Here is a 25705-nt window from a genome sequence, read left to right on the forward strand (position 1 = left end):
CCACCTCATTCTTCAGTGGTGGTGGTAGGAACAACTTCTCAGTTGGGCTGCGGATCCTTGGCAGCCTTACCTGTGCTGGCATTCACGTTGTTCCTGGCTGGCAGGCCACTGGTGGCCATAGCTTTGTCCTGCTGTCCTGGCTCTAAGGCCTTTGAGCCCAGTGCTGCTCCCAGTTGCAGCCTGGCCTTCTCTCTCTGCTCTTAGGCCATGGGGCGAGGGATGCACAAATTTGGGAACTCATGCCCTTGGAGGAACAGGGGTCCAGAAGGGCCTCCTCCTGCTCTAGGATGTGCAGCCTTGAGGGTGGTTCGCAGGGACCCAGAGTTGGCACAGTGGCTCGGGCTCCCTCTGCTCTTCCCCAGCACCCTGCAACCTGCATCTCTCCCTCCTGACCCTTGCTGTTCCCCAAGGACTGGGCTTTGGAAATGCAGCTTCTCTGGGAAGCTGCTGTTAGTCTTTTCCTACACTGACAAATGCCTGCTTGATAGAAGTACAGGGAATGGGAAATTATCTTACTCATATTTTGGTTTGTACTGCTTAATTGGAATCTAGTTCTGAGAAACATAAATCCAGATCATGCAATAATCTACAAGATGGTTGGGTACTTACAAGATGTAATCCAATTCTGCGAGACTAAAGAGACATAACTGAAAGCAGCGAATGATTAAGTGGATCCTGGGTGGGTACAAAGGAAGAGCCAGAGAGGACATTTTTGGTGGGCACTGGGCACTCACCTTGGGTATGGGGAGGTGCTTGTGGACCACTCCTAGTTTAAATTAGAGGGTGACATTGGTATTGTGGTCATGCAGGAATGTCCTTATTCTCAAGAGTTGCCTTGTGTGTTTGAGGGGGGGAAGTATGGTGTATGCAGCTAGCTTTCAGATGCCTCTGGGGGAGGTAGAGAATGTTTATATGTGCCTGTGAGGGTTGATGCCAATATGGGAAAATGTTGATGGTTGGTGATTCTGGGTAATGGATGTGGTGTTCATCATACTCTTCTCTCAACTGGTGGGGGGTTCCTTCACTGTGGTGTCAGTAAGGCTGGTCATGGAGGCCCAGATTCTGCACATCAGATGCTTCTCTCTCTCTGTGCTCTGCTGCAGGGAGGGCCAGAGCCCTACCAGAGACCCTCATCAAGGCCCCTCCCCTGCCATAGCAGGAACACTCAGGCCTTGGGGGGTAAGGGTCCTCTCTCTTTCCCTGAGGTGCATCAGGAGTAGAGTTGGGCTGCAAGCTGGCTCGTGGCCCTCAAGTCCAGCCTGGCTACCTCCAGCATTCACTAACCTCTGTCTGGCTCGGTGCCCAAGGCAACTTGAAACCTCTTCATTTTCTCTTCTGGTCCTGCCCCCTCCTCCGCGCCCCCAGCCAGGTCTCTGGTAGAGGTAGGTCCAGAAAGGCACCAGCCCCAGGTCAGAGCTGCCTGTGGTCAGCGGGTGCTCAGTCGCCATTAACACGATCCAGAGGGGAGGTTCAGGCTGCTCTGAGCGTAAGTCCGCCCGCCCGTAGAAGAAGAAAGTCTTCTGGGAAGGCACTTCTGTGCATCCCCTTAGCCTGAGGTCACTGCATCTTAGCGGGGTGGGGCCAAGGGAGGAGACCAGGTGTCTGAAGCTCAGCTTGGCCCAAGAACTTTCTGAAAGGTCTGTTCGTACCACTGGGCGTTGGTGCTGAACGTCCTTATGCCTAGAACGCACTTTCCCCAGGCTCGCCGTCCCCCAAAGCAGGTTAGTACCCACTGTACTTCTGGGTTCAATCAGAGTGCTCCTGCCAGACTGCGTGTGACGGTGCTGTCAGTTTCCTGCAAACTCCTTGCGTTGCATCTTCCTTTCTGCTACCTGTAGTAGTACACTTGAACTCACATAGGCCTTGTTTGGCGTGTCTCTCCTCCACCTGAGTTCTGTGAACAACTGCCAGGCTCTGGCCTGGTGGAGCAGGTGCTCAGGGAGTGTGCTGAGTGCAAGTGTCAGGGGGAGGCAGCTGCAGGGAGAATGGAGCACCCCATCCTGGGAGCAGTGCAGGCAGAGCCTGGGTCTGGGTTGTGGGCCAGGGCAGCGCAGCTTGGCTTCCATACAATTATGAATTAAATGTCTGTTTCTCATGGGAGGCAGGTTAAGGTGGCTGTTATGCATTTCTCAGGTCAGGGAGCTGGGGTCTGTGGGAGGAAATGTCCCTGCCCAGGGGTGACAAGCTAGGTTGTGCCAGAGCTGGAATTAGTTTATATGCAAGTCGGCCTGTCTCCAAAGAGCTGCCACCTGGAAGGGGGTCAGGCTCAGTCTCCCCAGGTGTCCACTCCGCCCACCTCACAGCCTGGCCCATCCCACTGCAAGAACACCATGAGCCCTTGGTACGCGTTACCTCATTTATTCTCACAACATGCCTGTGAGGTAGGGAGGGGCAGGGACTGTCCCCGTTTTACAGAGGAGGAAGTTGAGGCACACAGAGGTCGAGTGACTTGCCCAAGGTCACAGACGGCGGCCAAGCTGGAATGGGGCCCCAGAGCAGGCCCTCTGTTCACCCGGGGCCCCTGCAGCAAGTGGCAGACACGAGGACGTCTCCAGTGCCATCGTTGTCTCCACGGCAGAGAGCTACCCTCGTGTACTGGGCTTGCTGTGGGCTGGGCCTCCCCCTCCCCCACTCGTCCCCCACCCTGCAGGCCCGGGCCACTGCAGCTCAGGGCTCATGCCACCCCGGGAGTGGGGGTGGGGGCCGGGGGAGAGAAGGATGATTGGGGTAAAAAAAAACACCCCAAGAAACCCAACAGAACAGAAAACTCAAGAGGCGGGGCAGATGGGCCCACAGCAAGGGGCAGGTGGGAGACCAAAAAAAGGCCGCTTACACACAAGGTATATATTTTTACACACACTTGTACACACACCTAGATATAGTACATGTAAAAATATATGCTATTCACACACCCGCCTCCTGCCAGGTGCCCCGAGAGCCAGCGGCGGCGCTGGGGGGCATGGGTGAGCAGATGGGCGTTTGTTAAATATACACTCTAAGGTCTATGTGCATATGTACACATCCGTACAGACACAGCTGCCTGCCCCTTGGGTGCTGTACACAGGTTTGGCCAGGGACAGATGACCCCTGGAAAGTGGGGTCCCTCTCTTGAGTGTCCCCTGCAAGTCACTCTGAGTTGAACATTTTACTGAAGGAAAAGGGGGCTGGAGAGAAGAAAGAGGCGTGAGTCTGGAGTGTGGTCACTGTGGCTTTTATCTCATTGTCCTCCCCCCCCCCCCCCCCCCCCCCCCCGCCAAGATTTGCCCCTCCTCCCCTTCTGGGAGAGGCCAGCCCCCCAACCCTGGCCCACCCAGCCCGAGGCTGCAGCTTCTGCTACGGTGGGGGTGGGGGAGGCCTGTGCGAGCACTTGGGGCAGGGCTGTGTGTCCAGTGCTCTGTCCTCGGGGCTGGTGGTCACACGCGGGGCTGAGGGCCGGCAAGCCGGCCGCTGGATGGTGGCCCCTGTGTGAGCTCTGAGGGGAAAAAAGAACGTAAGAATGAAAACTGCAAGGTCAGAGCGGGGTAGCGGGAGGAGGAGGAAGGACATGGCAGGGGCCCAAGGCTGTCCTCGGAGGGTCCTCGTCTTGTAAACAAGCTAGTGCGAGTTCTCGTCAGATAGAACAAGTAAAAAGACCGCAGTCTGGAGGCTGGGCCGGGAGTTGCTGAGGTCCGTCTACCTAGTCCAACACGGCCAGCGAGAGGGGGGCACAAAGTTTTATCGTTTTGTGTTTTTGTTGACTTTTTTTTTTTTTTTTTGTATGAAGTCTTCATAACCTAAAGCTGGGAGGGACCCAAAAAAGCCAAATTGTGAGCCCTTGGATGCATCAATTGGAAAGTTGGCTCAGGGTCTCTGGACAGAATAACCATCCTAAAGGTTGAGAAAATGGTGTTCCGTTCACATTTAGTTTGTGTGGTTGTTTTTTTTTTAATGACTTAAAATTGTTTGCTTCCCGCTTCCTGGTCTCAGAGTCGGGTCTGGGCCTCGGGGACATAAATCTCGATGCTGTCCGCACTCTCTGTGGCTGAGTTCTGCCGCACGGAAGCCGCCCGCTTGGCCGCCAGGAGTCTCTTGCGGGCCTCCTGACGCTGCTTGTCCCCGGCGTCGGAGGCCTTGTCGCGGCTCACTGCCGGCTTGGATTTAGCTGGCTTCTTTGGGACCGGAGGGGGTGGTTTCTTCTCTTCCTTTAGTGAGACAGTGAGGAGGGAAGAAAAATAAAATCAAGGTGCATCTTTTGTGTGGTGCTACCACCCGCTGTGTGCTGGCAGCCGGAGCCTCCACCCCAGCCTCCCCACATCGGGCACAAGCAACACACATTTGGAATCAAAAAGCCACAAGAAGCAATGATAGTGGGAATAGCACAAGGCATAGGAGCAAAAAGCAAGCTTAGAATCCAAGAATGTTCTAGCAGGAAGGGATGGACAGAACACCTGTTCCCACCCCTGCTTTGAACCACTGGGAGCCTGAGTCATATGGCTCAAGCTGGGATTTAATAAGTTCAGGGCTTTGGACTCCCAGGCCACATTTCACATGCTGTTCTAGGGGATCAGAACTCACAAGGGCCATAGTCCAGTAACCAATAACCACATTTTACATAAGGGATCCCGCGCCTCATGTTAGAGGCTGGCCCTAGGAGGACTGTTTTTCTGCCTCCAAAGTCCCAACAGCCACATCTGTACAAGTGCTCAGGGCTGTGGGCATGTGTCTCCTAGGAGCCCCACTTCTGGACATGCAGGGCAGGATGGCATGCTTCTGAGGGCAGCGTCGACTGCACAGAGCGAGCGGCATGCTGGACGAGAGCCGAGCGTGGACCCCGCGCACTGATGAACGTGAGCCCCCAGCTCAAAGACGACACACGGAGAAGGGAGCCAAGCAGCACTGACCGATGTGGGCAGCGTTAGTGCCGACCAGGAATTTGTCCCTGGACTTCCCCTCCGCACTGCTCCATGCTCACCTTCCTCTTCTCGGGGGTTTCCACCAGCTGCCAGCTGTTGGCCTTGAGGTGGTAGAGTTCATCAAACTTCATGCTGATGTCCTCAATGGACAGCTGTAGCAGGTCCCAGAACCCTGCCAGGTCCTGGGCTGTCGGACGTGGGTTGGCTTCAGGGTTCTGCAGGGGCATACGGGGATCAGTGGGGCGTGCAAGGTGGAGGTTGGTCCTGGGCCCCACCCCCAAGTATGGGCTTGTGGCCCTGCCAGCCCCAGCTGGGGTCTCTGCAGGCCGAGTCTCCCTCCCCCATTCCCAGGACCAGTCTCTGTAGGAGGGAATGAAGCCAGGTCCTGGTCACTGCCAGCCCTGATGGTGTAGAGCTCTGGGAGAGACATAGTCCCATCCTGAGAACACAGGACCGACCACTGTAGGGCCATGAGGAGGAAGGCCTTCACGTTCCTAATGTATGCCGGGTGGAAAGCTGTTCTCATTTTACAAAAGTTCCTGGCCATGGTCTCCCAGTGAGGCGGGGAGAAGCCAGGATCACTGCCAGGTGGTTATGATTACAGAATCCACAAGGTTTCTGCCCGCCCCCCTCTGTTCTCTGACAACACAGTGCTCATGGTGACTGCCTCGGCTAAGGGCCAAACCCTTGCAGGGCCTGGAGACAAACACTCGCCCTCATCCTCCAGGAGCACACTGTCCCTGGCTAGCCAGAGAAGGGGAGGCTTCCACAGGAACAGCTGCTCTCCTAAGAGGTGAGGCTGAAAGAGTGGGAAACCGGCAAGCCCAGGGGTGGTGAGTCTTCGTTCTCACCTGTGTTCTTGGAGCATGTTTAATATAAATCAATCAGTGCTGATTTTTAAGTTTCACGTGGCTCCTTTCATATAGGCTTCACTTTTCTATCTGAAGACGTACCAGAGATTTGGAAGGACCATTCCTGGCCCTTGTGCTAGGCATGGGCACGCATCACCAGCACCTTCTCCGTGTTAGGGAGGAGGGCACAGCCAGCTGGGCATCTGGCAGATAGCGAAAGGCTGGAAGCCCCTTGGTGGAGGAAGAAGAATCACTCACCAGGTTTTGCTCACAGAGGCCCCGGAACTGCTGGAATTTCTGGGACATGAGTAGCTGGGCACTGCCCACAGCACTGAGGACTTTTCCTAAGACTGAGAAAGAGAAGGTGAAGGGAGATTGAGCAGAACATAGGGTTTGCTGCAGTAGAAGGCAGGATCAGGGCCAGGACTTTTATCATCCCCATGCAGCACCTCAGGTGACTTTGGTGAGCGGCATGTGGCCTTCATTTTATGTATACTTTAATCTGCTGTCATGAAAAATGCAAATGATATAAAGTTGAGCCTCATCCCCTATTTCCTAAGGATATTTTATGGCAATAGATTTCAAAATTGAGTTTAAATGAAAAAAATTTCCAGGAAAACATGAATTATCATAAAATCAAGAAGAAACAGAAAATCTTATTAGACCAAAGCTGTTTTTAAAAAAACTGAAGAGGGCAGCCCAGGTGGCTCAGTGATTTAGTACCGCCTTCAGCCCGGGGCCGGATCCTGGAGTCCCGGGATCAAGTCCCACATCAGGCTCCCTGCATGGAGCCTGCTTCTCCCTCTGCCTGTGTCTCTGCCTCTCTCTCTCTCTGTGTGTCTCTCATGAATAAATAAATAAAAAATCTTAAAAATAAATAAATATTTTTAAAAATCTGAAGAAGTTAAAAGTTTTCTCAGAAAAAAAGAACCAAGCTTAAACTATGTAGTTTTATAGGTGACATTTTGCAAAAGCCTTCAAGGAACAGAAAATCCCAGTATTATATATCCAGTCTGTTCCGGAGAGTAAATAAACATAGGAAATGACACCACTAATTTCAGAAGCCCTGAGAACAGATAAGGACCTGCCAAGAATATAAATATAAAAGTCTCATAAAATATAAGCAAATAGAATCCAACAGGAGAGTTAGTCATGAAGTGCTCAGCCCAGGAATAGAAGGTTGATCTTTTAGTGTGACTACTGGTTTTAATGTTGTGGCTTAAAGACAGTACTATTCCTCAACCACTGCAGAATCACTGCAAAGCAAAAGAGAGTAAAGAAGAAATTGAAATCCAACTGTCTTCTGATAGAACTCCACAGCACTGGGTGTGAAGAAGCTGCCTGTAGCCTCACAAAGAGGACTGTAAGGACTGCATGTCTGGATGAACCAGATTACTGGGGAGAAGCCAGTAATCTCTTATATGAAATAAAAAGGGGGACTGGACTGCAGCAAGAGCTTTCCTAAATCAGGTTCAGCCCCAAGGGACCGGGAGGTCGGGGGCAGCTTTGTATCATAAGCAGCCCTGTCATTGCCAGGGGAGAGGACCAGGCTGTAGAGGGCACCCATCCCTGTGTCTTAGGAACTCCTGCCAGCCTGGGGCACAGGCCTGGCCCCACTCCTACAGTGATCTACTTATAAGAGCTCATCAAGGAAGAATTTTGCTTCATTAAGAAAGCAGTAATTAAAAAGGAGCAAAGAGATTACAGGAACAGCAAATGGCACATGAACATTCACCAGAAAGTTGTTGCTAGAAAAAGATGAAAAACCATGAACTTGTCAACCAGTAGTGCAAGGCAGGAATGGAGGTGCTCTAAAAAGTGATGTAAGGAAATAAAACCAGAGCTCTGGAACTAGTGCAAGAGAAAAATCAGGCCATCACAGAAACAAGGGTCACTCTAGAATTAGCACAAAGAATAAAGCTCACTGCCAGCCAGTGAGGACTAGGAGAACAGGAGAGAAAGGCTCCTGGTGCAAAACAATTCAACTGCTTGATAACAAATCAAGACATCGTTTTATTTTTTATTTTTATTTATTTTAAAAGGTTTTATTTATTTATTCACAGGAGACACAGAGAGAGAGAGAGGCAGAGACACAGGCAGAGGGAGAAACAGGCCCCATGCAGGGAGCCTGACACGGGACACAATCCCGGGTCTCCAGGATCAGGCCCTGGGCTGAAGGTGGCGCTAAATCACTGAGCCACCCAGGCTGCCCAAGACCTCTTTTTAAATGAAGAGCTAAGCTGCTGGAAATAAAATGAGCCTCTCCCGATCCCCTTCTCAAGGCAGGCAGTGGAGACATTTGGTCTAGAGTAGAGTAGGAATAAAAGGGAAAGTCTCTTCTGAGAATTCCCAACCATAAGACTGCACTTGGGCACCTCATTTTTAATAAATAAAAGCAGCAACTAAATATAAAATAGAGGAGACTTATCAAAGAAGAAAGGGGCTGAGAGACATGAAGAGTAGGCCTCAGGGTATAACCAGTCAACTCTACAGGAAGAGAGCAGACAGAATGGAAGAGATCATGATTTAGAACTTTCCAGAAATGGCTAATGACAGCTGACCCTTAGGAATCCAAATGAATCTCGAGCAAATTCAGACAGTAAGACAGAAGACACAGAGAATCTCTTAAAAAACAGCCAAAGGGCATGGAAAAGATTAAAGGCAATCTTTCTGCTAAAGAAATGCATTCAAGAGCAACTTTCTCACCTACAACAGAGAGAGATTGAGTTTCTTTGGGTATAGTATATGTCATTCCAGAATGAGTGTGAATGGGCAAAGACAGTCTATTCAGGAGAGTGCAGGGAAAACTACCTACGTGCAGAAGAATGAAGTTGGACCCTTAAGAATGAATTGAAGAGCTAAAACTGTAAACCTCTTAGATAAAAACAGCCAATCTTCACGACTGTGGATTGGGCAGTAGTTTAAGACACCAAAAGCACAGGCAACAAAAGATAACTTTGGCTTTAGTAAAACGGAAATCTTTTATTATGAAAGGATAGATACTATGAAGGAAGTGGAATGACAATGCACAGAACGGGAAAACTACTTGCAGATTACATATCTAACAAAGGGTTAATATCCAGACATGATAAAGAATTCCTACAACCCAATAACAAAAAGATAATCCAATTTAAAAAAGAGCAATGAGCAGAGCAAACATTTCTCCAAAGATACACAAATGGTCAGTAAGCATCCTCAACATCATTAGCCATTAGGAAACTAAATCAAAACCACGAGATACCACTTCACACCCATTAGGATGGCTGTTATAAAACAACCAAAACATAAAAGTTGGCGAAGATGGAGGGAAACTAGAATCTTTGTGCTTTGCTGATGGGAATGTAAAATGGCACAGCTGCTGTGGTCTGGCGGTTCCTCAAAAAAGTTAAATATCCGGGCAGCCCTGGTGGCTCAGTGGTTTAGCACCACCTTTGGCCCAGGGCCTGATCCTGGAGACCCAGGATCGAGTCCCACATCGGGCTCCCTTCATGGAGCCTGCTTCTCCCTCTGCCTGTGTCTCTGCCTCTCTGTGTCTCTTGTGAATAAATAAATAAAATCTTAAAAAAAAAAATTTAAACATTCAATTACCATTTAACTAAAAAATTCCACTCCTAGGTATATACCCCCAAAGAACTGAAAGCAGAGATTAAACAGATTACCTGGATGTCAATATTCATAGTGGCATTATCCATAGTAGTCAGAGGTGGAAGCAACCCAAGTGCTCATCAATAGACGAATGGATAAAATGGTAATATACATATAGTGGAATATTACTCAGCTACAACAAAGGAATGAAGTTCTGATATATATAAACTATCATCTTTAAAAACAAAAATAAGGGGACCCCTGGGTGGCTCAGCGGTTGAGCGCCTGCCTTCAGCCCAGGGCATGATCCTGGAGTCCTGGGATCGAGTCCCACATCAGGCTCCCAGCATGGAGCCTGCTTCTCCCTCTGCCTGTGTCTCTGCCTCTCTCTCTCTCTCTCTCTGTGTCTCTCATGAATAAATAAATAAAATAAAAAATGTTCGACAATGTCATCAGGGAGATGCAGATCAAAACCACAGTGAGGTGACTGGGACACCTGGGTAGCTCAGTGGTTGAGTGTCTGCCCTTGGCTCAGGGTGTGACCCTGGAGTCCCAGGATCGAGTCCCACACTGGGCTCCCCACAGGGAGCCTGCTTCTCCCTCTGCCTGTGTCTCTGCTTCTCTCTCATGAATAAATAAACCTTTAAAAAAATACAAAGGACAGGCTGAAAAAAATATGAGCTCAGTATCCAATTTAAGACATGAGTGAAGGAACAATAAAATAAACCCAAAGAGAGAAGAAACTTCATAAAGTAATAAACCAAAGTATAATAGAGGATTAATAAAATTAACAAGCTCTGGCAGCCCCGGTGGCGCCGTGGTTTAGTGCCACCTGCAGCCCAGGGCGTGATCCTGGAGACCCTGGATGAGTCCCAGGTCAGGCTCTCTGCATGGTGCCTCCTTCTCCCTCTGCCTGTGTCTCTGCCTCTCTCTCTCTCTCTCTCTCTCTCTCTCTCTCTCTCTCTCTCTGTCTCTATGAATAAATAAAGTCTTAAAAAAATAAATAAATAAAAATTAACAAACTCTGCCAGACTGATCAAAATAAAAAGGAGACAGGTACAAACAAAAAATTACAAGTGGATTACAAGTGGAAGAAGAACCATATGACATAACCATAGTAGAAAAGATACATATTTTTTACGATATTTTAAGTAATCTCTACACCCAACATGGGGCTTGTACTCATGACCCCGAGATCAAGAGTCACACACTCCACCAACTGAGCCAGCTAGGTGCCCATGGAAAAGATATTTTTTAAAAGTTCTACGAAAGAGTAAAATAAAAGATAATTTTGTTCTTAAAAAAGCAAATGAGTAGAGGAAACATCTCATTTTACAAGGCTAGATAACCTTGATACTGAAACAATAAACACGAGAAGGGTGAATTATCTTCCAGCTTTTCATGGACAAAGGCAAAATTATTAAGTCAAATATTATCAAATCAAGTCCGGCAATATATACTAATATGATAATGTATCATTATTCATCTGGGTTTATTCTGGTAATACAAGACTGATTCAACATTAGAATTTTCTAATTCTATCCATGAAAAACCAGTTAGTAGCAGACAAACCAAACCCTCCCACTAAGACCAAGTGAAAAAACAAATACAAAAAAACCAAAACAAAACCTCAGAAAATCTCAAAGCATTAAAAAATTACCAAAGCAACCTGAATCTGAGAGGCTAAGATCCCAGTGAGAAGGGAAACAATATTCAGGTGAATCTGATACTCTGCATTGCTTGTACCCTATGGTATTTCCCAACTTAGAAGCAGCACAAGGCTGAGAAGCTGAGCAGAACCTGAGCCAGTGTCATGGGGATAAGGAAACCAAATTGAAGTCCAGAGAGTGCATTAAGCTAAGCAATGCTTCCAGTAGTCTTATGGAGTGGGAGAGATGAAAATTGGAGTGGGAAAGATGAAAATTGGTCTGCCAAGTAGGAGGGGCTTGGAACATACCACAGGCTATCTCTGGGATTCCCTGGAGAGTGCACAGTAGGAGAATAAACAGAAATAGATTGTCTCAAAACACTCAGCTCTGAAAGAGTTCAATCCCATCCTGGATTCAGTTGGTCTGGCCAACTGAACAAAACATATACAGTGTTTGGCACTGAATAAAAATTACCAAGCAGAGCAGAGAAAGGACCAAATGATTGCACAGCAAAAGAGAGAAAACAGAAAAAAGAAAAAGACCCACATGGGATGTAGGTACTAGAGTTATTGGGCAAGGGTGTTAAATAATCGAGTATGTCCAAGGAAATATGTGACAAGATGAATCAAATGGAAACTCTAGAATTAAAAAATATAGTAAATGAAATTAGGACTTTCAAAGAGCTGGATTTAATACATTAATTACAGCTGAACTATGAAATAATCCAGCAGGAAATATCCAGACTAAGGTCCCAGAGGAGGAAAATAAAAGGGAAAATACAGAAAAGAAGATGAAGAAACCTAAAACATGGCAGTCTAACGGATATGTCTTTTTTAAATTTTTTTTTTTTTTTTTTTTTATTTATGATAGTCACAGAGAGAGAGAGAGAGAGAGGGGCAGAGACATAGGCAGAGAGAGAAGCAGGCTCCATGCACCAGGAGCCCGACGTGGGATTTGATCCCGGGTCTCCAGGATCGCGCCCTGGGCCAAAGGCAGGCGCCAAACCACTGCGCCACCCAGGGATCCCCTAACGGATATGTCATGGGCCACCCACAGCAGAGAAGAAATAAGATGGAGCAAAAATCTGAGGAAATAATGGCCAGGAGTTTTCTGAAACTGATGGAATTTATGAAAACCCAAGATTCAAGAAACTCTGAACATCAAGCTGGACAAATAAAAAGAAAACCACACCGAGGTATCACAGTAAACCTGGTAAAACTACAATACAAGGAGAAAATCCTAAAAGCAGACAGAGGGGAGAAACCAATGATTCTTCAAAGGAGCAGCAGGAAGACTGACAGATGACTAATAGGCTGGGAATCAGAACATAATCAAAGACAAAGTACTGAAAGAAGATCAATACCAACCCACAATTAGCAGAAATACTATTCAAAACTAGGAAGGGACAAATATGGACATTTTAAGACAAGTAACTGCATTAAAAAAATACTGAGCAGAGTACTTTAGGCTTTGACTTTAGTTCTTTTTTAAAAATATATATATACTTTCTAAAGATTAGAGAAAGTATGTGCAAGTGGGGAGAGGGGCAGAGGGAGAGAGACTCCCTGAGCAGTGGACACTGCTGCAGAGCTCCATCCCAGGACCCTCGACCACAACCTAAGCCAAAATCAAGAGTCGGATGCTGAACCAAGTCACCCAGGTGCGCCCTTTGCTTTAGTTCCTTAGGAAGAAAAATCCTAAGTAGAAGCACAAAAATAAAGGAGTGAAGAGTAATAGGAAGGGTTAAAAAAAAACACACACACACAAAGTGAATATTCATTGTAATATTGATTGTATAAAACAAGAATAAAGTCTTACAGCAGTTAGACTATTTATAGAAGCATTAACACTTCACAGCAATAGTATGCAAGTCAGGAAGGGACAAAAAGTGTTCTAAGGTCCCTGCATCATCTGTGAAATGGTTAAGGTACTAATTTAGAGTAGTCTTTACAAAGATGCAGGTTGTAATCTTTAGAGTTAACTACTATAACATTAATAAGCTAACATGAGAAAAGTGGAAATACTTGGTTAGTCCAAAAAGAAGTCAAGAAAGGAGAAAAATCTCTTAATAAAATTTACCACATTATTAGATTAAGAAAGCGAAACCATATGATTATCTAAATAAATTCAGTAAAAAAGTTCCATGAAATTCAATAACTTTCTTAAACCAGAAAAAGAGTATTTATAAAAAACTTATGGCAAACATCGTACTCAAACAAACCTATGGCACAATGTGAAAAAGCAATTCCTGTCTTTTTATTTGTTTTGAATAGGCTCCACATCCAACATGGGGCTTGAACTCAGCACCCTGAGAGAGATCAACAGTTGCATCACATGCTTTACTGACTGAGCCAGCCAGGTGCCCCTGAAAAAGCAATTTCTTTTTACAAATAATAAAAATATAACAAAGTTTCTAGATAGAACATCAAGGTCAAAGAGAATAAAGGTCAAAGGGAATTTCATTAACAATAAACAAAATACATTCACAAAAAATATAGCTGACATCCTGGCCAAGTGAAAATACTAATCTAACAAATCTTATGTAGGAAATACAAAATCTAATTGAGAATAGTAAAGAAGGGATCCCTGGGTGGCTCAGTGGTTTGGCACCCGCCTTTGGCCCAGGGCGTGATCCTGGAGACCGGGGATCAAGTCCCACATGAGGTTCCCTGTGTGCAGCCTGCTTCTTCCTCTGTGTCTCTGCCTCTCTCTCTGTGTGTCTCTCATGAATAAATAAATAAAACCTTAAAAAAAAAAAAAGAATAGTAAAGAAGACCTAAGTAAATGGAGACACATAATCACGTTCTTGGATAGCAAAGACTTACTTTATAAGGATCTCAATATTACTCCAAATTGATCTACAGATCTAATATAATTCTAATCTAAATCTCAACCTGGAATTTTGACAAGCTGATTCTAAAATTTATATGGAAGGGGTGCCTGGGTGGCTCAGTCAGTTAAGCATCTGCCTTTGGCTCAGGTCATGATCCCAGGGTGCTGGGATCGAGTCCTACGCTGGGCTGTCTACTCAGTGAGGAGTCTGCTTCTCCCTCTCCCACTGCTCCTTCCTGCAGCTTGTGCTCACACTCCCCTCTCACTCTGCTAATTAAAAAAAAAAAAATCTAAAAAAAGAAATTTATATGGGAGAGCAGAGAGCCAAGATTAGCCAACACACTCTTGAAGAAAGGGGAGCTTGTCCTTATTATCAAGATTCCTTGTACAGTTGTAACAATGAAGAAAGTGTGATTTGTGCTTAGGTATATAGACTAATGAACAGAACTGAAAACTCAGAAACAGACCAGCACATATAGGAAACCTGAGATCTGTCAGAATTATACTGCATGTTAACAGGATAAGGACAAACATTTTAATATATTATTATTCAATAAGAAAAAGTTTACATAGAGCCTTATCTCACTCCATTGCAGACAAGTCAGTTCTAAGGGATCAAAGACTTAAAGGGGGAAGATGAAAACCATTACAAAAAAATAGTAAAATTATCTTTTTGGGGCACCTGGCTGATTCAGTCAGGATGCATGACTCTTGATCTCGGGGTTGTGAGTTTGAGCCCCAAGTTGGGTGAAGAGATTATCTAAAAATAAAATCTTTAAAATGTATGTGGGTATATGTATGTATATATGTGTGTGTGTATATGTATATATATATTTTAAGTTTATTTATTTAAGCAATCTCTATACCTAATGTGGGGCTCAAACTCATGACCCTGAGATCAAGCGTTGCATGTTCCACTGACTGAACCATCTGGGCACCTCAAGAAAACAGTAAAATACCTTTTTAACTTTTGTAGAAGGATGGCTTTCTTAAGGTACAAAAAAGTACAAATCATAGAAGAGAAAGATTGATAAATTTACATTAAAATTAAGAATATCTACTTACTTAGAAGATACCATAAAAAAGTGAAAAGACCAGTCACAAACTGGAAGAAGATATTTACCATATATAAAACTGACAAAAGTTCCAGAATCCAGATATATCAAGATCACTTATGAGGCAATAAGAAAAAGGCAGACAACTTAATAGAAAAATGGGAAAAAAACATGAACAGGAACTTAGAGGAAGAAACCATGAATGACTAATATGTGAAAAGATGCTCAGTGTCATTAGTAACAATGAAATGCAAATTATAATCACTGTTTCATATTTGTAGACTGAAAATAAACTAATGTACTATGTGTAAGTAAAGATGTAGAACACTGCTGAAGAAATAATAAATTGGTATAATCACTTTGGAAAACAATTTGTAAATTGTTTCCATACCCTATGAACCAAGCATTTCCACAGCCAGTATATATCTTTAAGCACTCTTGTATATATGTACACCACGAGACATGGTCAAAAATGTTCATAATAATCCACAGCCTAAAAAAAAAAAAAAAAAATAGGGTAGCCCCGGTGGTGCAACGGTTTAGCGCGGCCTGCAGCCCAGGGCGTGATCCCGGAGACCCTGGATCGAGTCCCACGTAGGGCTCTCTGCATGGAGCCTGCTTCTCCCTCTGCCTATGTCTCTGCCTTTCTCTCTCTCTCTCTCTCTAAGAATAAATAAATAAAATCTTAAAAAAATAATAATAATCCACAGCTTACTTCATACTTACAGTGTAAGACTAAATAGTTTCAATCTAAGATCAGGAATGAGACAAAAGCAAGGGTGCCCCATTTTTGCCACTTGTATTCAACATTATACTGAATTCAGGGCCATTAGGCAAAAAACAAAAATAAATCTAGATTGTAAACAATCTCTATTTTCAGATGAAATTATCATTATATAAGAAGTCCTAAGGAATCCCTCCCTCTAAAATTTAGCCATATTGTAGCATATAATATCAACATATAAAAATATATTTCTATACACTAACAATAAACAATCTGAAAATGAGGTTAAGAAAATCGTTCCATTTATAACAGCATCAAGAATAATAAAATACTTAGGAATAAATTTAACAAAAGATATAAAGTATTTGTATACTGAGAACTATAAACTACTATGGAAAGTTTTAAAAGCCTCAGTAAATAGAAAGATATTCCATGTTAATGGATTGGAAGACTTTTTTTTAGTAAGATGGCAATACTCCCCAAATCAAATTACAGATTTAACATGATTCCTATCAAAATAAAATCTCACCTGCTTTTTTTCCCCCCAGAAATTGACAATGTGATCCTAAACCTCATGGAAATATAAGATCAAAGTACATACTTTAGAACTTCTTTAGTGAGAACCTGAGAGCCGGCCATAAACTTATTTTATTGGTATTTTTATTTAAGAACAAAGTTGGAAGACTCATACTTCCCAATTTCAAAACTTACTTCAAAGTTATAGTAATAATTATGACTGTGTGGTACTGGTTTAAGTATACACACGTGTATCAGTGTGAAGGAATAGAATTGAGAGTTTGGAAATGAATTCTTACATTTATGGTCAATTGATTTTTGACAATAGTACCAAGAACCATTTAATGGGGAAGGAACAGTCTCTGTAACAAATGATACTGGGACAACTGGATATCCAAATATAAAAGATATAAAAGTAGACCTACATACCTCACACCATACATAAAAATTAACTCACAGACATAAATGTAACAGCTAAATTTATAAAGCTCTTAGAAGCAAATAGAAGTAAATCTTCAAGACCCTGGATTAGGCAACAGTTTCTTAGACCTGACACCAAAATTACAAGCAACCGAAGAAAAAAATAGTTGGATTTCACTAAAATTAAACTTTCATGTTTCAAAGAATACCTAATAGCCAAAAGTTGAGAAAAGTGACAAATGGATAAGGAAAATACAGTATATCCATACAATGGAATTTTATTCAGCAATTAGAAGGAATGAAATGCTAATTTATATTACAACATGGATAAACCTCAAAAATATGCAAAATAAGAGAAGCCAAACACAAAAGACCACATATATTGCATGATTCCATTTATATAAATGTCTAGAATAGGAAAATCCATAAAGAAAGTAGATTAGTGGTAGGGAGGGGGAGAGAGAAGTAGGGAATGATGACTCCATGGGTACGAGGTTTTCTTTCGGTGTGATGAATATATTCTAAAATTAGGTAGTGATGATGGTTGCACAACTCTCTGAATAGGCTAAAAACCACTGAATTGTATACTTTAAAGGGGTGGTGAATTTTATGGTATATAAACTATATCACAATTCTATTAAAAATGAATTGTTCACAACTGAAACTGGAAACCATTTATTTTATTTTATTTTTTTTTGTTTTAAAGATTTTATTTATTTATTCATGAGAGACACACACACAGAGAGAGAGAGGCTGAGACACAGGCAGAGCGAGAAGCAGGCTCCATGCAAGGAGCCTGATGTGGGACTTGATCCTGGGTCCCCAGAATCACACCCCGGGCTGCAGGCGGCACTAAACCGCTGCGCCACCGGGGCTGCCCGAAACTGGAAACCATTTAAACGCTCACCAGTGGAGTAGAGAAGCAACAGTATATTCATACAGTGGAATGCTATTTATCAATGAAAAGAATGAACTATAGATACAGGTATTAAAATGGGTGAAGCTCAAACACAAGGTTAAATTAAAAGACAAGCCTTAGGGCGCCTGGGTGTCTCAGTCGGTTGAGTATCAGACTCTTGATCTCAGCTCCGGTCTTGATCTAAGGGTTGTGCACCTACAACACTGATTTCAGGGTAGTGAGTGTGGAGCCTACTTTAAAAAAAAAAAAAAAAAAAGGCAAGCCTCCAAAAAATACCTACCCTGTGCTTCTGTTAGTATAAAATTCAAACACAGGCAAAACAAAACATTATATTCCTTACGGTTACACATCTCTGTGGCACAAGTATAAAGAAAAACAAAAGTAAAATTAACAAACTTTAGTATAATGCTTACTGCTATGGCAGAAAGAAGGTAATACCACTGGACTTCAAAGATGGTTAACATTCTATTTGTAAACAAGGTGGTACATGAGCATTCTTTTTATTTCTCTTTCTTCTGTCTACTCTTTGCATGTATATAAAGATTAATAAGCAGAATGAGAGCAAAATAACAAGAGTTAATGCCAGCTCTCAGGTTCTCACTAAGGAAGTTCTAAAGGATGTACTCAGGGGGTGTGGTCAGTAGAGCTTGTGACTTTTGATCTTGGAGTTGTGAGTTCAAGCCCCACGGGGTGTAGGGGAAAACAAACAAACAAACAAACAAAACCCTAAAAAAACACAAAACAAAACAAAAACTAAATAAAGGATGTACTCAGCAAGGAAAAGAATGATTGAAGAAGGAAAATCTGAGACATAAGAAGGAAAGAGCCAAGAGTGAGCAAAGAAAATGATAAACAGGGGATCCCTGGGTGGCTCAGCGGTTTAGCCCCTGCCTTCAGCTCAGGGCGTGATCCTGGAGTCCTGGGATGGGGACCCACATCAGGCTCCCTGCATGGAGCCTGCTTCTTTCTCTGCCTGTGTCTCTGCCACTCTCTGTGTGTCTCTTTCATGAATAAATAAACAAAATCTTAAAAAAAAGAAAAAGAAAATGATAAACATAAGCCTAAATAAATATGTGTATAAATAACGATTACAGTAATTATATAAGAATCATTTGGGGGGGTTTAACCATACGAAAACAATCAGATAAATCATATCTTAAGGTCCTTGTGTCATCTAGGAGAAAGGTAAAGATGTTAAATAATTTAACATTAAAATTTTAAGGATTGAAAGAACAGTAGTGCAGTGTGTAACTCCTGTGGCAGTTATGACTAGTTGTCTCTAATGTTTGTTTCTCCCTATCCCTCAGAAAAAGCACCTCTGAGTTTCTTTTTTTCATGTCAAATAGCACCTTTATTCAGGTAAAGTAAAAAACACAGAAATTTCTTAGGCAACAGTGTGAATTTTCCAGGACAAAGTACTGTCAGATGGAAAACTCGCAAGGTATGTACAGTATCAGAACCCTGTAACAAGCTACACTAGGAACAGGATTAGAAAGAATAAGGACCACTGTGGTGAGTGTTATGTCACGGCTCTGTAATGTGCACACACTGCTCAGTGCAGCATAGGATTTGGAAAACAACTGGTCTATGGGGACCTCTGAGTTTTAAAAAGCTGGGTACACAGCAGCCCGGACCCAAGCATTCCCTTGGCTACCCTTGCAACGAGCAATAAAGTGGGTAGAAGCAGCAGTATGTGGGGCTGAGCTGCCTTTTCATGCTCCTTGTTCCTTTGGTGGCTGGAATGCACTTGGGATTTCTGGAATCCAGCAGCCACTTTGAATAATAAAAAGTTTTCTTTAAAAAGATTTTATTTATTTATTTATTTGAGAAAGAGAGCCTGTGAGCACAAGCTGGGGGAGGAGCAAAGGGAGAGGGAAAAGCAGACTCCATGCTGAGTGTGGAGCCCGACACAGGGCTCAATCCAAGGACCCTGAGATCATGACCTGACCTGAAATAAGAGTTGGGTGTTCAACTGACTGAGCCACACAGGCGCCCAGGATGATAAGATTCTGTGAATGAAAGACAATTATGACATCAAACCTCAAGAAAAAGCAAGCCTGGGGCTTTAGTGTTACTATCTCAGACATTCTTGAACTTGAGAGAAACAATCTTGTTCAAACCACTTTTTCTTTCTTTTTAAGTGTTATTTGTAGGCAAACTTTAAAAAAAAAATTTTTTTTTTTAATTTTATTTATTCATTCATGAGAGACACAGAGAGGAGAAAGGCAGAGACACAGACAGAGGAAGAGGCAGGCTCCATGCAGGGAGCCCGACATGGGACCCGATCCCGGGACTCCAGGATCACACCCTGGGCCGAAGGCAGGCGCTAAACCGCTGAGCCACCCACGGATCCCCTGTAGGCAAACTTAATACCAATGAGTACAGCCCCAATACTAGGAAAGAGAAGAAGGAGAGGGGCGTGTTAATCCAAAAGAAGGCAAGAGAGGAAAAAAAAAAACCCTCAAAGTAGGACAGATACCAAAAAATAACATGGTAGGAACAATTCCAAGTATATAGAAATCCCACTGTAAATGGACATTGTCTACTTCTGAAGAAAAAACACTGGACAAAACTCAAAATCCAGACACATGCTGATTATAGGAGACATTATAAGGACAGTGAAAGGTTGAAAGTAAATGCATGGAGAGAGGTGGTTAAACCAAAGGAAAGTTTATAGCAATACTCATAACACATAAGACTCTTTTTTTTTCCCCACATAAGTCTTTTTTTCCCCCCACATAAGTCTTAAAGCAAAACACGATATACTCAGAAAAATAGAGTGGATTATTATGCGTCCATCAAGAATATCACAGTTGTAAACTCTGCTTCCCGTGACAGGTCCCCTCAAATACTCCTTGGAATTCTCTGTCCCCACGTGGGCACTAATTCAGTTCCTTCTCACTCCCCTAGACCGCCACCCTAACAGGTGTCTCCTTTTCTCTCCTGCATAATGAATTTCCCCTTCCCTACAAGGTCATTCTCAACAACATATAAACATGCTTATACCACTCCGTTTAAAAACAAAAGGAACAAAAAACCCCAACCCTCTTTTGACCCTATATCCTTTCATTTCTCTGTTCCTCGTACAGAAAAAGTCATCAATACAATTATCTATACTTGCTGTCTCCAATTACTAGTGTTTTCCCTTAATCCTTCTCTAGTCGGGCTGCACCTGCCCCCACCACCCCTCCTTCCATCAGAACAGGCCCCTTCTTCAAGGTCTCCAACGACCTTACATTTCTAGGTTTGCTGTGCCCAGCAGCAGCAACAGCATCTGACAAAGCAGTCTCTTTTCCTGAAAACTACTCAGTTGCTGTTCAATTGCCTTCTCTCCCATCTCACTGGTCATTCCTCCTTTCTCACCATTCAGTGTTTGTGTCTCTACTCCTGAGGCTTTGCCATCTCATTTTTAAAAAAAAGATTTAAGTAAGTAAGTAAATAAATAAATAAATATTTATTCATTTCTGAACTTAAATGTCTACTCTGAGGACTGCCAGTATAATTTTCAAGCCTGGGCTTTCCCCAGCTCCTGCTTTTAGCTGCCTGCTTGACATCTCCACTCTGATGCCTGATAATGTGCATCACATTTAACATAGTGGACTCTGAACTCTTTTTTTTTTTTTTTAAGATTTTTTATTTATTTATGACAGACACAGAGAGAGAAAGAGGCAGGGACACAGGCAGAGGAAGAAGCAGGCTCCATGCAGGGAGCCCGACATGGGACTCGATCCCGGGTCTCCAGGATCACACCCCGGGCTAAAGGCGGCGCTAAACCGCTGAGCCACCAGGGCTGCCTGGACTCTGAACTCTTAACTTTTCTTGATATTAAACGGGTCTTCCTTATCCCAGTAGTGATTCCATCCTTTTGTCACACAGATTACAAACTGGTTTTGACTCCTTTCACTCCTATTCCATACGCAATCTGTTAGGATATTCTGCTTTACCTTCCACATGTATCCAGAACTGCCACCTCTCTCAGAAGTGCTCTATGGCCATCACCACCTTGTCTTACCCAGATTATGGTTACATTATCCTAATTCTCCCATCTTGCACTTGTACCCCTCACCCCACTCTCTTTTGAACAGAGAAACCAGATTCATCCATTAAAAAAGAATGCCAAGTTGCAGCACTCAAGACTCTCCAATGAGTTCTCCTCTGAGTAAAAGCCAAGCCTTTTATACCACCTCTGAGGCCCTCTTATGTGGGGCACCATCACCCTGACTCCCTCTCCCAAGTCCCGCTTGCTGTTACAGCCCTGCTGGCCACTTCCCAGGACTGAAGCCTGTCAGGCATCTGCCCACCCCAGGAACGCTCAGTCCCTGCCACGGCCTCTGCCCGGCTGGCCTCTAGGGATCTCTGCTGTTCTCTCTCTCCCGTCAGGTTTCCACGTCAGGTGTCCTTGCCCGACCATGCCCCTGACCATGTTGTATAGGGCAGCGACACTGCCCCCGCCCCTGTGGCACTCACTGTCCTGCTTTCTGTGTCTTTTTTTTCTGTTGCACGTCTAAACATCTTACACAGTATTTGCTTATTTGGTTATTTTCTGTCTCTCCCCATGAGAATATAAGCTCCACATGGGCAGGGCTTTGTTTTGTTCACTGCCTTCTCCCCAGAAGCCAGACAAGTACCTGGTAGGTGGCAGGTACCCAGGAAATATTCCTTGAGAGAATATTCCTGAGAGAAGATCAGGACCGGCAGTGGGGTGAGGAGAGTGCTTTCTTCCTACTGTTCTACAGCGTTCTCACGCTCCCACAATTAGGAGATATGTGAGACAGTAAAATTAGACACAAAATTGTCATTATGGCAAATACTATTTATGATGCAAATCCAAGAGAACAGAATTATACAAGGTTGCTGCACATGAGATTAATGTACACATCTCAAAATAATCAGAATCGGCAAAACAGAAAAATGACTGATTTTACTATCAAAAAACCCCACCCCCAAACCTAGATGATACCAAGAAATAAACCTAATAAAAATATGTAAAACCTTCATGGGGCAATTCAGCAAACTTATAGAAGGATATAAAAGGAGAACTGGGGATCCCTGGGTGGCGCAGTGGTTTGGCGCTTGCCTTTGGCCCAGGGCGCGATCCTAGAGACCTGGGATCGAATCCCACATCAGGCTCCCGGTGCATGGAGCCTGCTTCTCCCTCTGCCTATGTCTCTGCCTCTCTTTCTCTCTCTCTCTGCGACTATCATAAATAAATAAAAATTAAAAAATAAATAAATAAAAGGAGAACTGAATAAATGGAGACATAAGCTTTATTCATAGTTAAGACGACTCAATATTTTACAGATATCAAGTTTTCCCAAATTAATCTATAAATTCTATTTCATGCTCCAGCAAAATTTACTAATTCCAGAATGAGTATTCGAATAATGAAGAAAGGGGGATCCCTGGGTGGCGCAGCGGTTTGGCGCCTGTCTTTGGCCGAGGGTGTGATCCTGGAGACCTGGGATCGAATCCCACGTCGGGCTCCCGGTGCATGGAGCCTGCTTCTCCCTCTGCCTATGTCTCTGCCTCTCTCTCTCCCTGTGTGACTATCATAAATAAATACATTTTTTTAAAAATTTAGAATAATGAAGAAAGGGATCCCTGGATGGCTCAGCGGTTTAGCACCTGCCTTTGGCCCAGGGTGTGATCTGGAGTCCTGGGATCGAGTCCCACATCAGGCTCCCGGCATGGGGCCTGCTTTTCTCTCTGCCTCTTTCTCTGTGTCCTTCATGAATAAATAAATAAAATCTTAAAAAAAAAAAAAGAATAATGAAGAAGTTGTATGTGAACTTCTAATCTGAATACAATAAGGAAGAGGGATTTACCCTACCAGATACTAAGGAATGTTAACAAGTTATGGCAGTTAACACCTGTATTAATGCAGAAACAGACAAAATAGCAGAACAGAAGAGAGCCCAGAAGCATCCCTTTGTATGTAAAATCTGGCAGAGGTTGTTATGACTGACTGGTATCACTAATCAGTGAAGGAAGTAATGATTTCAGTAACTGGTGTTTCCATATGAAAAAAACAAAATGAAATTGTAGAATGCACAGATATGAATTGAAGATGGATTAAACACCTAAATATGAAAGAATGAAACCCAAATTTTGAAACTACAAAAAAATTTCTATGCTGTTGGAACACAAATGGGGTTCTTAAGAATCAAAGGTGCATTCAGTACAAGAAGATATAACAGTTCTAAACATTTATACACCTAATCACCACCAAAATACATGAAAGCAGAAAGTGACAGAAGTGAAGGGAGAGATTGACAGTTCTACGGTAATAGTTGGAGACTTCAATGTCCCACTCACAATAACAGAACAAGACAGAAGATAAGTAAGGAAACACAACATTTAAACAACACAGTAGACCAACTAGATCTAACATGCTTGCTTATATAGAACACCTCACCCAATAACAACAGGATACACATTCTTCTCAAGTATACATGGGATGTTTTCCAGGACTGACCATATGGTTAGACCACAAATTAAGTCTTTTTTTTCTAAGGTTTTTTTAAAGGTGAGCTCTAGGCCCACCATGGGGCGTGAAAACACAACCCCAAGATTGAGTTGCATGCTCCACCAACTGAGCCAGGTAGGTGCCTCCACAAATGAAGTCTTAGTAGATTTTTAAAAAGATATATATCATACAAAGTCTCTTCTCTGAACACAGCAGGATGAAGTTAGAAGTCAATTTAACAAAAGGAAAACTGGAAAATTCACAAAGTTGTGTAAATTAAACAATACATTTTATTTGTTTTTAGAGAGAGAGAAGGGAGGGAAAGAGGGAGAGAGACAAAGTCTTAAGCAGGCTTCACGCCCAGTGTGGAGTCCAACGCGGGGCTCAATCTCACAACCATGAGATCATGACCTGAGCCAAAATCAAGAGTCGGATGCTTAACCTACTGAGCCACCCAGGTGCTCCCCCCGCCTTTTTTTTAATTTTTTTTTTAAGAAATAGAGGGGAAATTAGAAAATAGTGAGAGATAAATGAAAAAAAAAAAAAAACATACCCACACTTACAAAACACAACAGAAGTGATGCTAAGGGGAAAATTTATGGCTACAAACAAATTAAAAACTTAGAAAAAGACTGTAAGAATACTAGAACAGTTACACTAACAAATTGGATAATCTGGATGAAATGAACAAATTCCTAGAAACACAAAACCTGCCAAGACTAAATCATGAAAAAATAGAAAATCAGAATAGACCTTTATCTAGTAGGGAGACTAAATCAGTACTCAAAATCTCCAATAAAGAAAAGTCCTAGACCTGATGGCTTCATTGGTGAATTCTACCAAAGATTTATTTTTTAAAAAATATTTTATTTCAGAGAGATAACGCATGCATCCATGGAGGTGGGGAGGGGAGGCAGAGGGAGTAGCGGACTCCCCACTGAGCAGGGAGCCCGATGTGGGACTCGATCCTAGGACCTTGGGATCATGACCTGAGCCGAAGGCAGACGCTTAACCAACTGAGCCACCCAGGCACCCTCTACCAAAGATTTAAAGAACTATTACCAATCCTCAAACTTTTCCAAAAATTGAAGAGGAGTAAGTACTTCTAACTCATTGTTCGAAGCTCCATTACCCTGACACCAAAGCCAGACAAAGACATGACAAGAAAAGAAAGAAAATAAATAAATAAATAAACAAACAAACAAATAAATAAATAAAATAAAAAGAAAAGAAAGCTACAGATCAATATTCCTTATGAAAGTCAATGCAAAAGTCCTCAAGAAAATACTAGCAAATACAATTCAGTGGCATGTTAAAAGGGTTACGTATCATGATCAACTAGGATTTATTTCTAGAATGCAAGAATAATTCAACATGAACATCAGTGTGCTACTATGCCACATCAACAGAATGAAGGAAAACAACTGAGGCAGAAAAAGCACTTGACAAAATCCAATGCCTTTTCATGAGAAAAACAGTCAACAAACTGGGAATAGAGGGAAACTACAACAGAATAGTAGCCATCTATGAAAAACTCACAGTGATCATCATATTAAAAGGTGAAAGTCTGAAAGTGTTTCCTCTGAGCCCAGCGATAAGGCAAGGATGCCCACTATTACCACATCTACTCAACAGTACTAGATGTTTTAGAGCAGTTAGGCAAGAAAAAGAAAAGACATCCAAATTATAAAGGAAGAAGTAAAATTAGCTGTTTGTAGATATGATAGTTTATGTAGAGACCCCCAAAGATTACACTTGCATGCACACACAGAATCAGAACCATTACATGAATTCAC

General features: G+C 43.2%; 1 protein-coding gene across 4 annotated transcripts in view; it reads right to left on the reverse strand.

The window, feature by feature from the left end:
* Positions 1-2342: 2342 nt before the first annotated feature.
* Positions 2343-25705, reverse strand: part of DLGAP4 (DLG associated protein 4) — a 139397-nt gene continuing 116034 nt past the window's right edge. For 3 of the 4 annotated variants that reach the window (XM_041732452.1, XM_041732451.1, XM_041732454.1), the window contains 3 exons: positions 6002-6093; positions 4952-5107; positions 2343-4181 (listed from right to left, as the gene is read on the reverse strand). In XM_041732452.1, the coding sequence (XP_041588386.1) occupies positions 3963-4181; positions 4952-5107; positions 6002-6093 (467 nt within the window). In that variant the 3' untranslated portion in view covers positions 2343-3962. Of the gene's footprint in view, positions 4182-4880; positions 5108-6001; positions 6094-25705 lie in introns of all 4 variants that reach the window. The other variant, XM_041732453.1, reaches the window with a different exon arrangement.

The sequence above is a fragment of the Vulpes lagopus genome, chromosome 18, assembly GCF_018345385.1.
Source record: "Vulpes lagopus strain Blue_001 chromosome 18, ASM1834538v1, whole genome shotgun sequence".
Classification (NCBI taxonomy): domain Eukaryota; kingdom Metazoa; phylum Chordata; class Mammalia; order Carnivora; family Canidae; genus Vulpes; species Vulpes lagopus.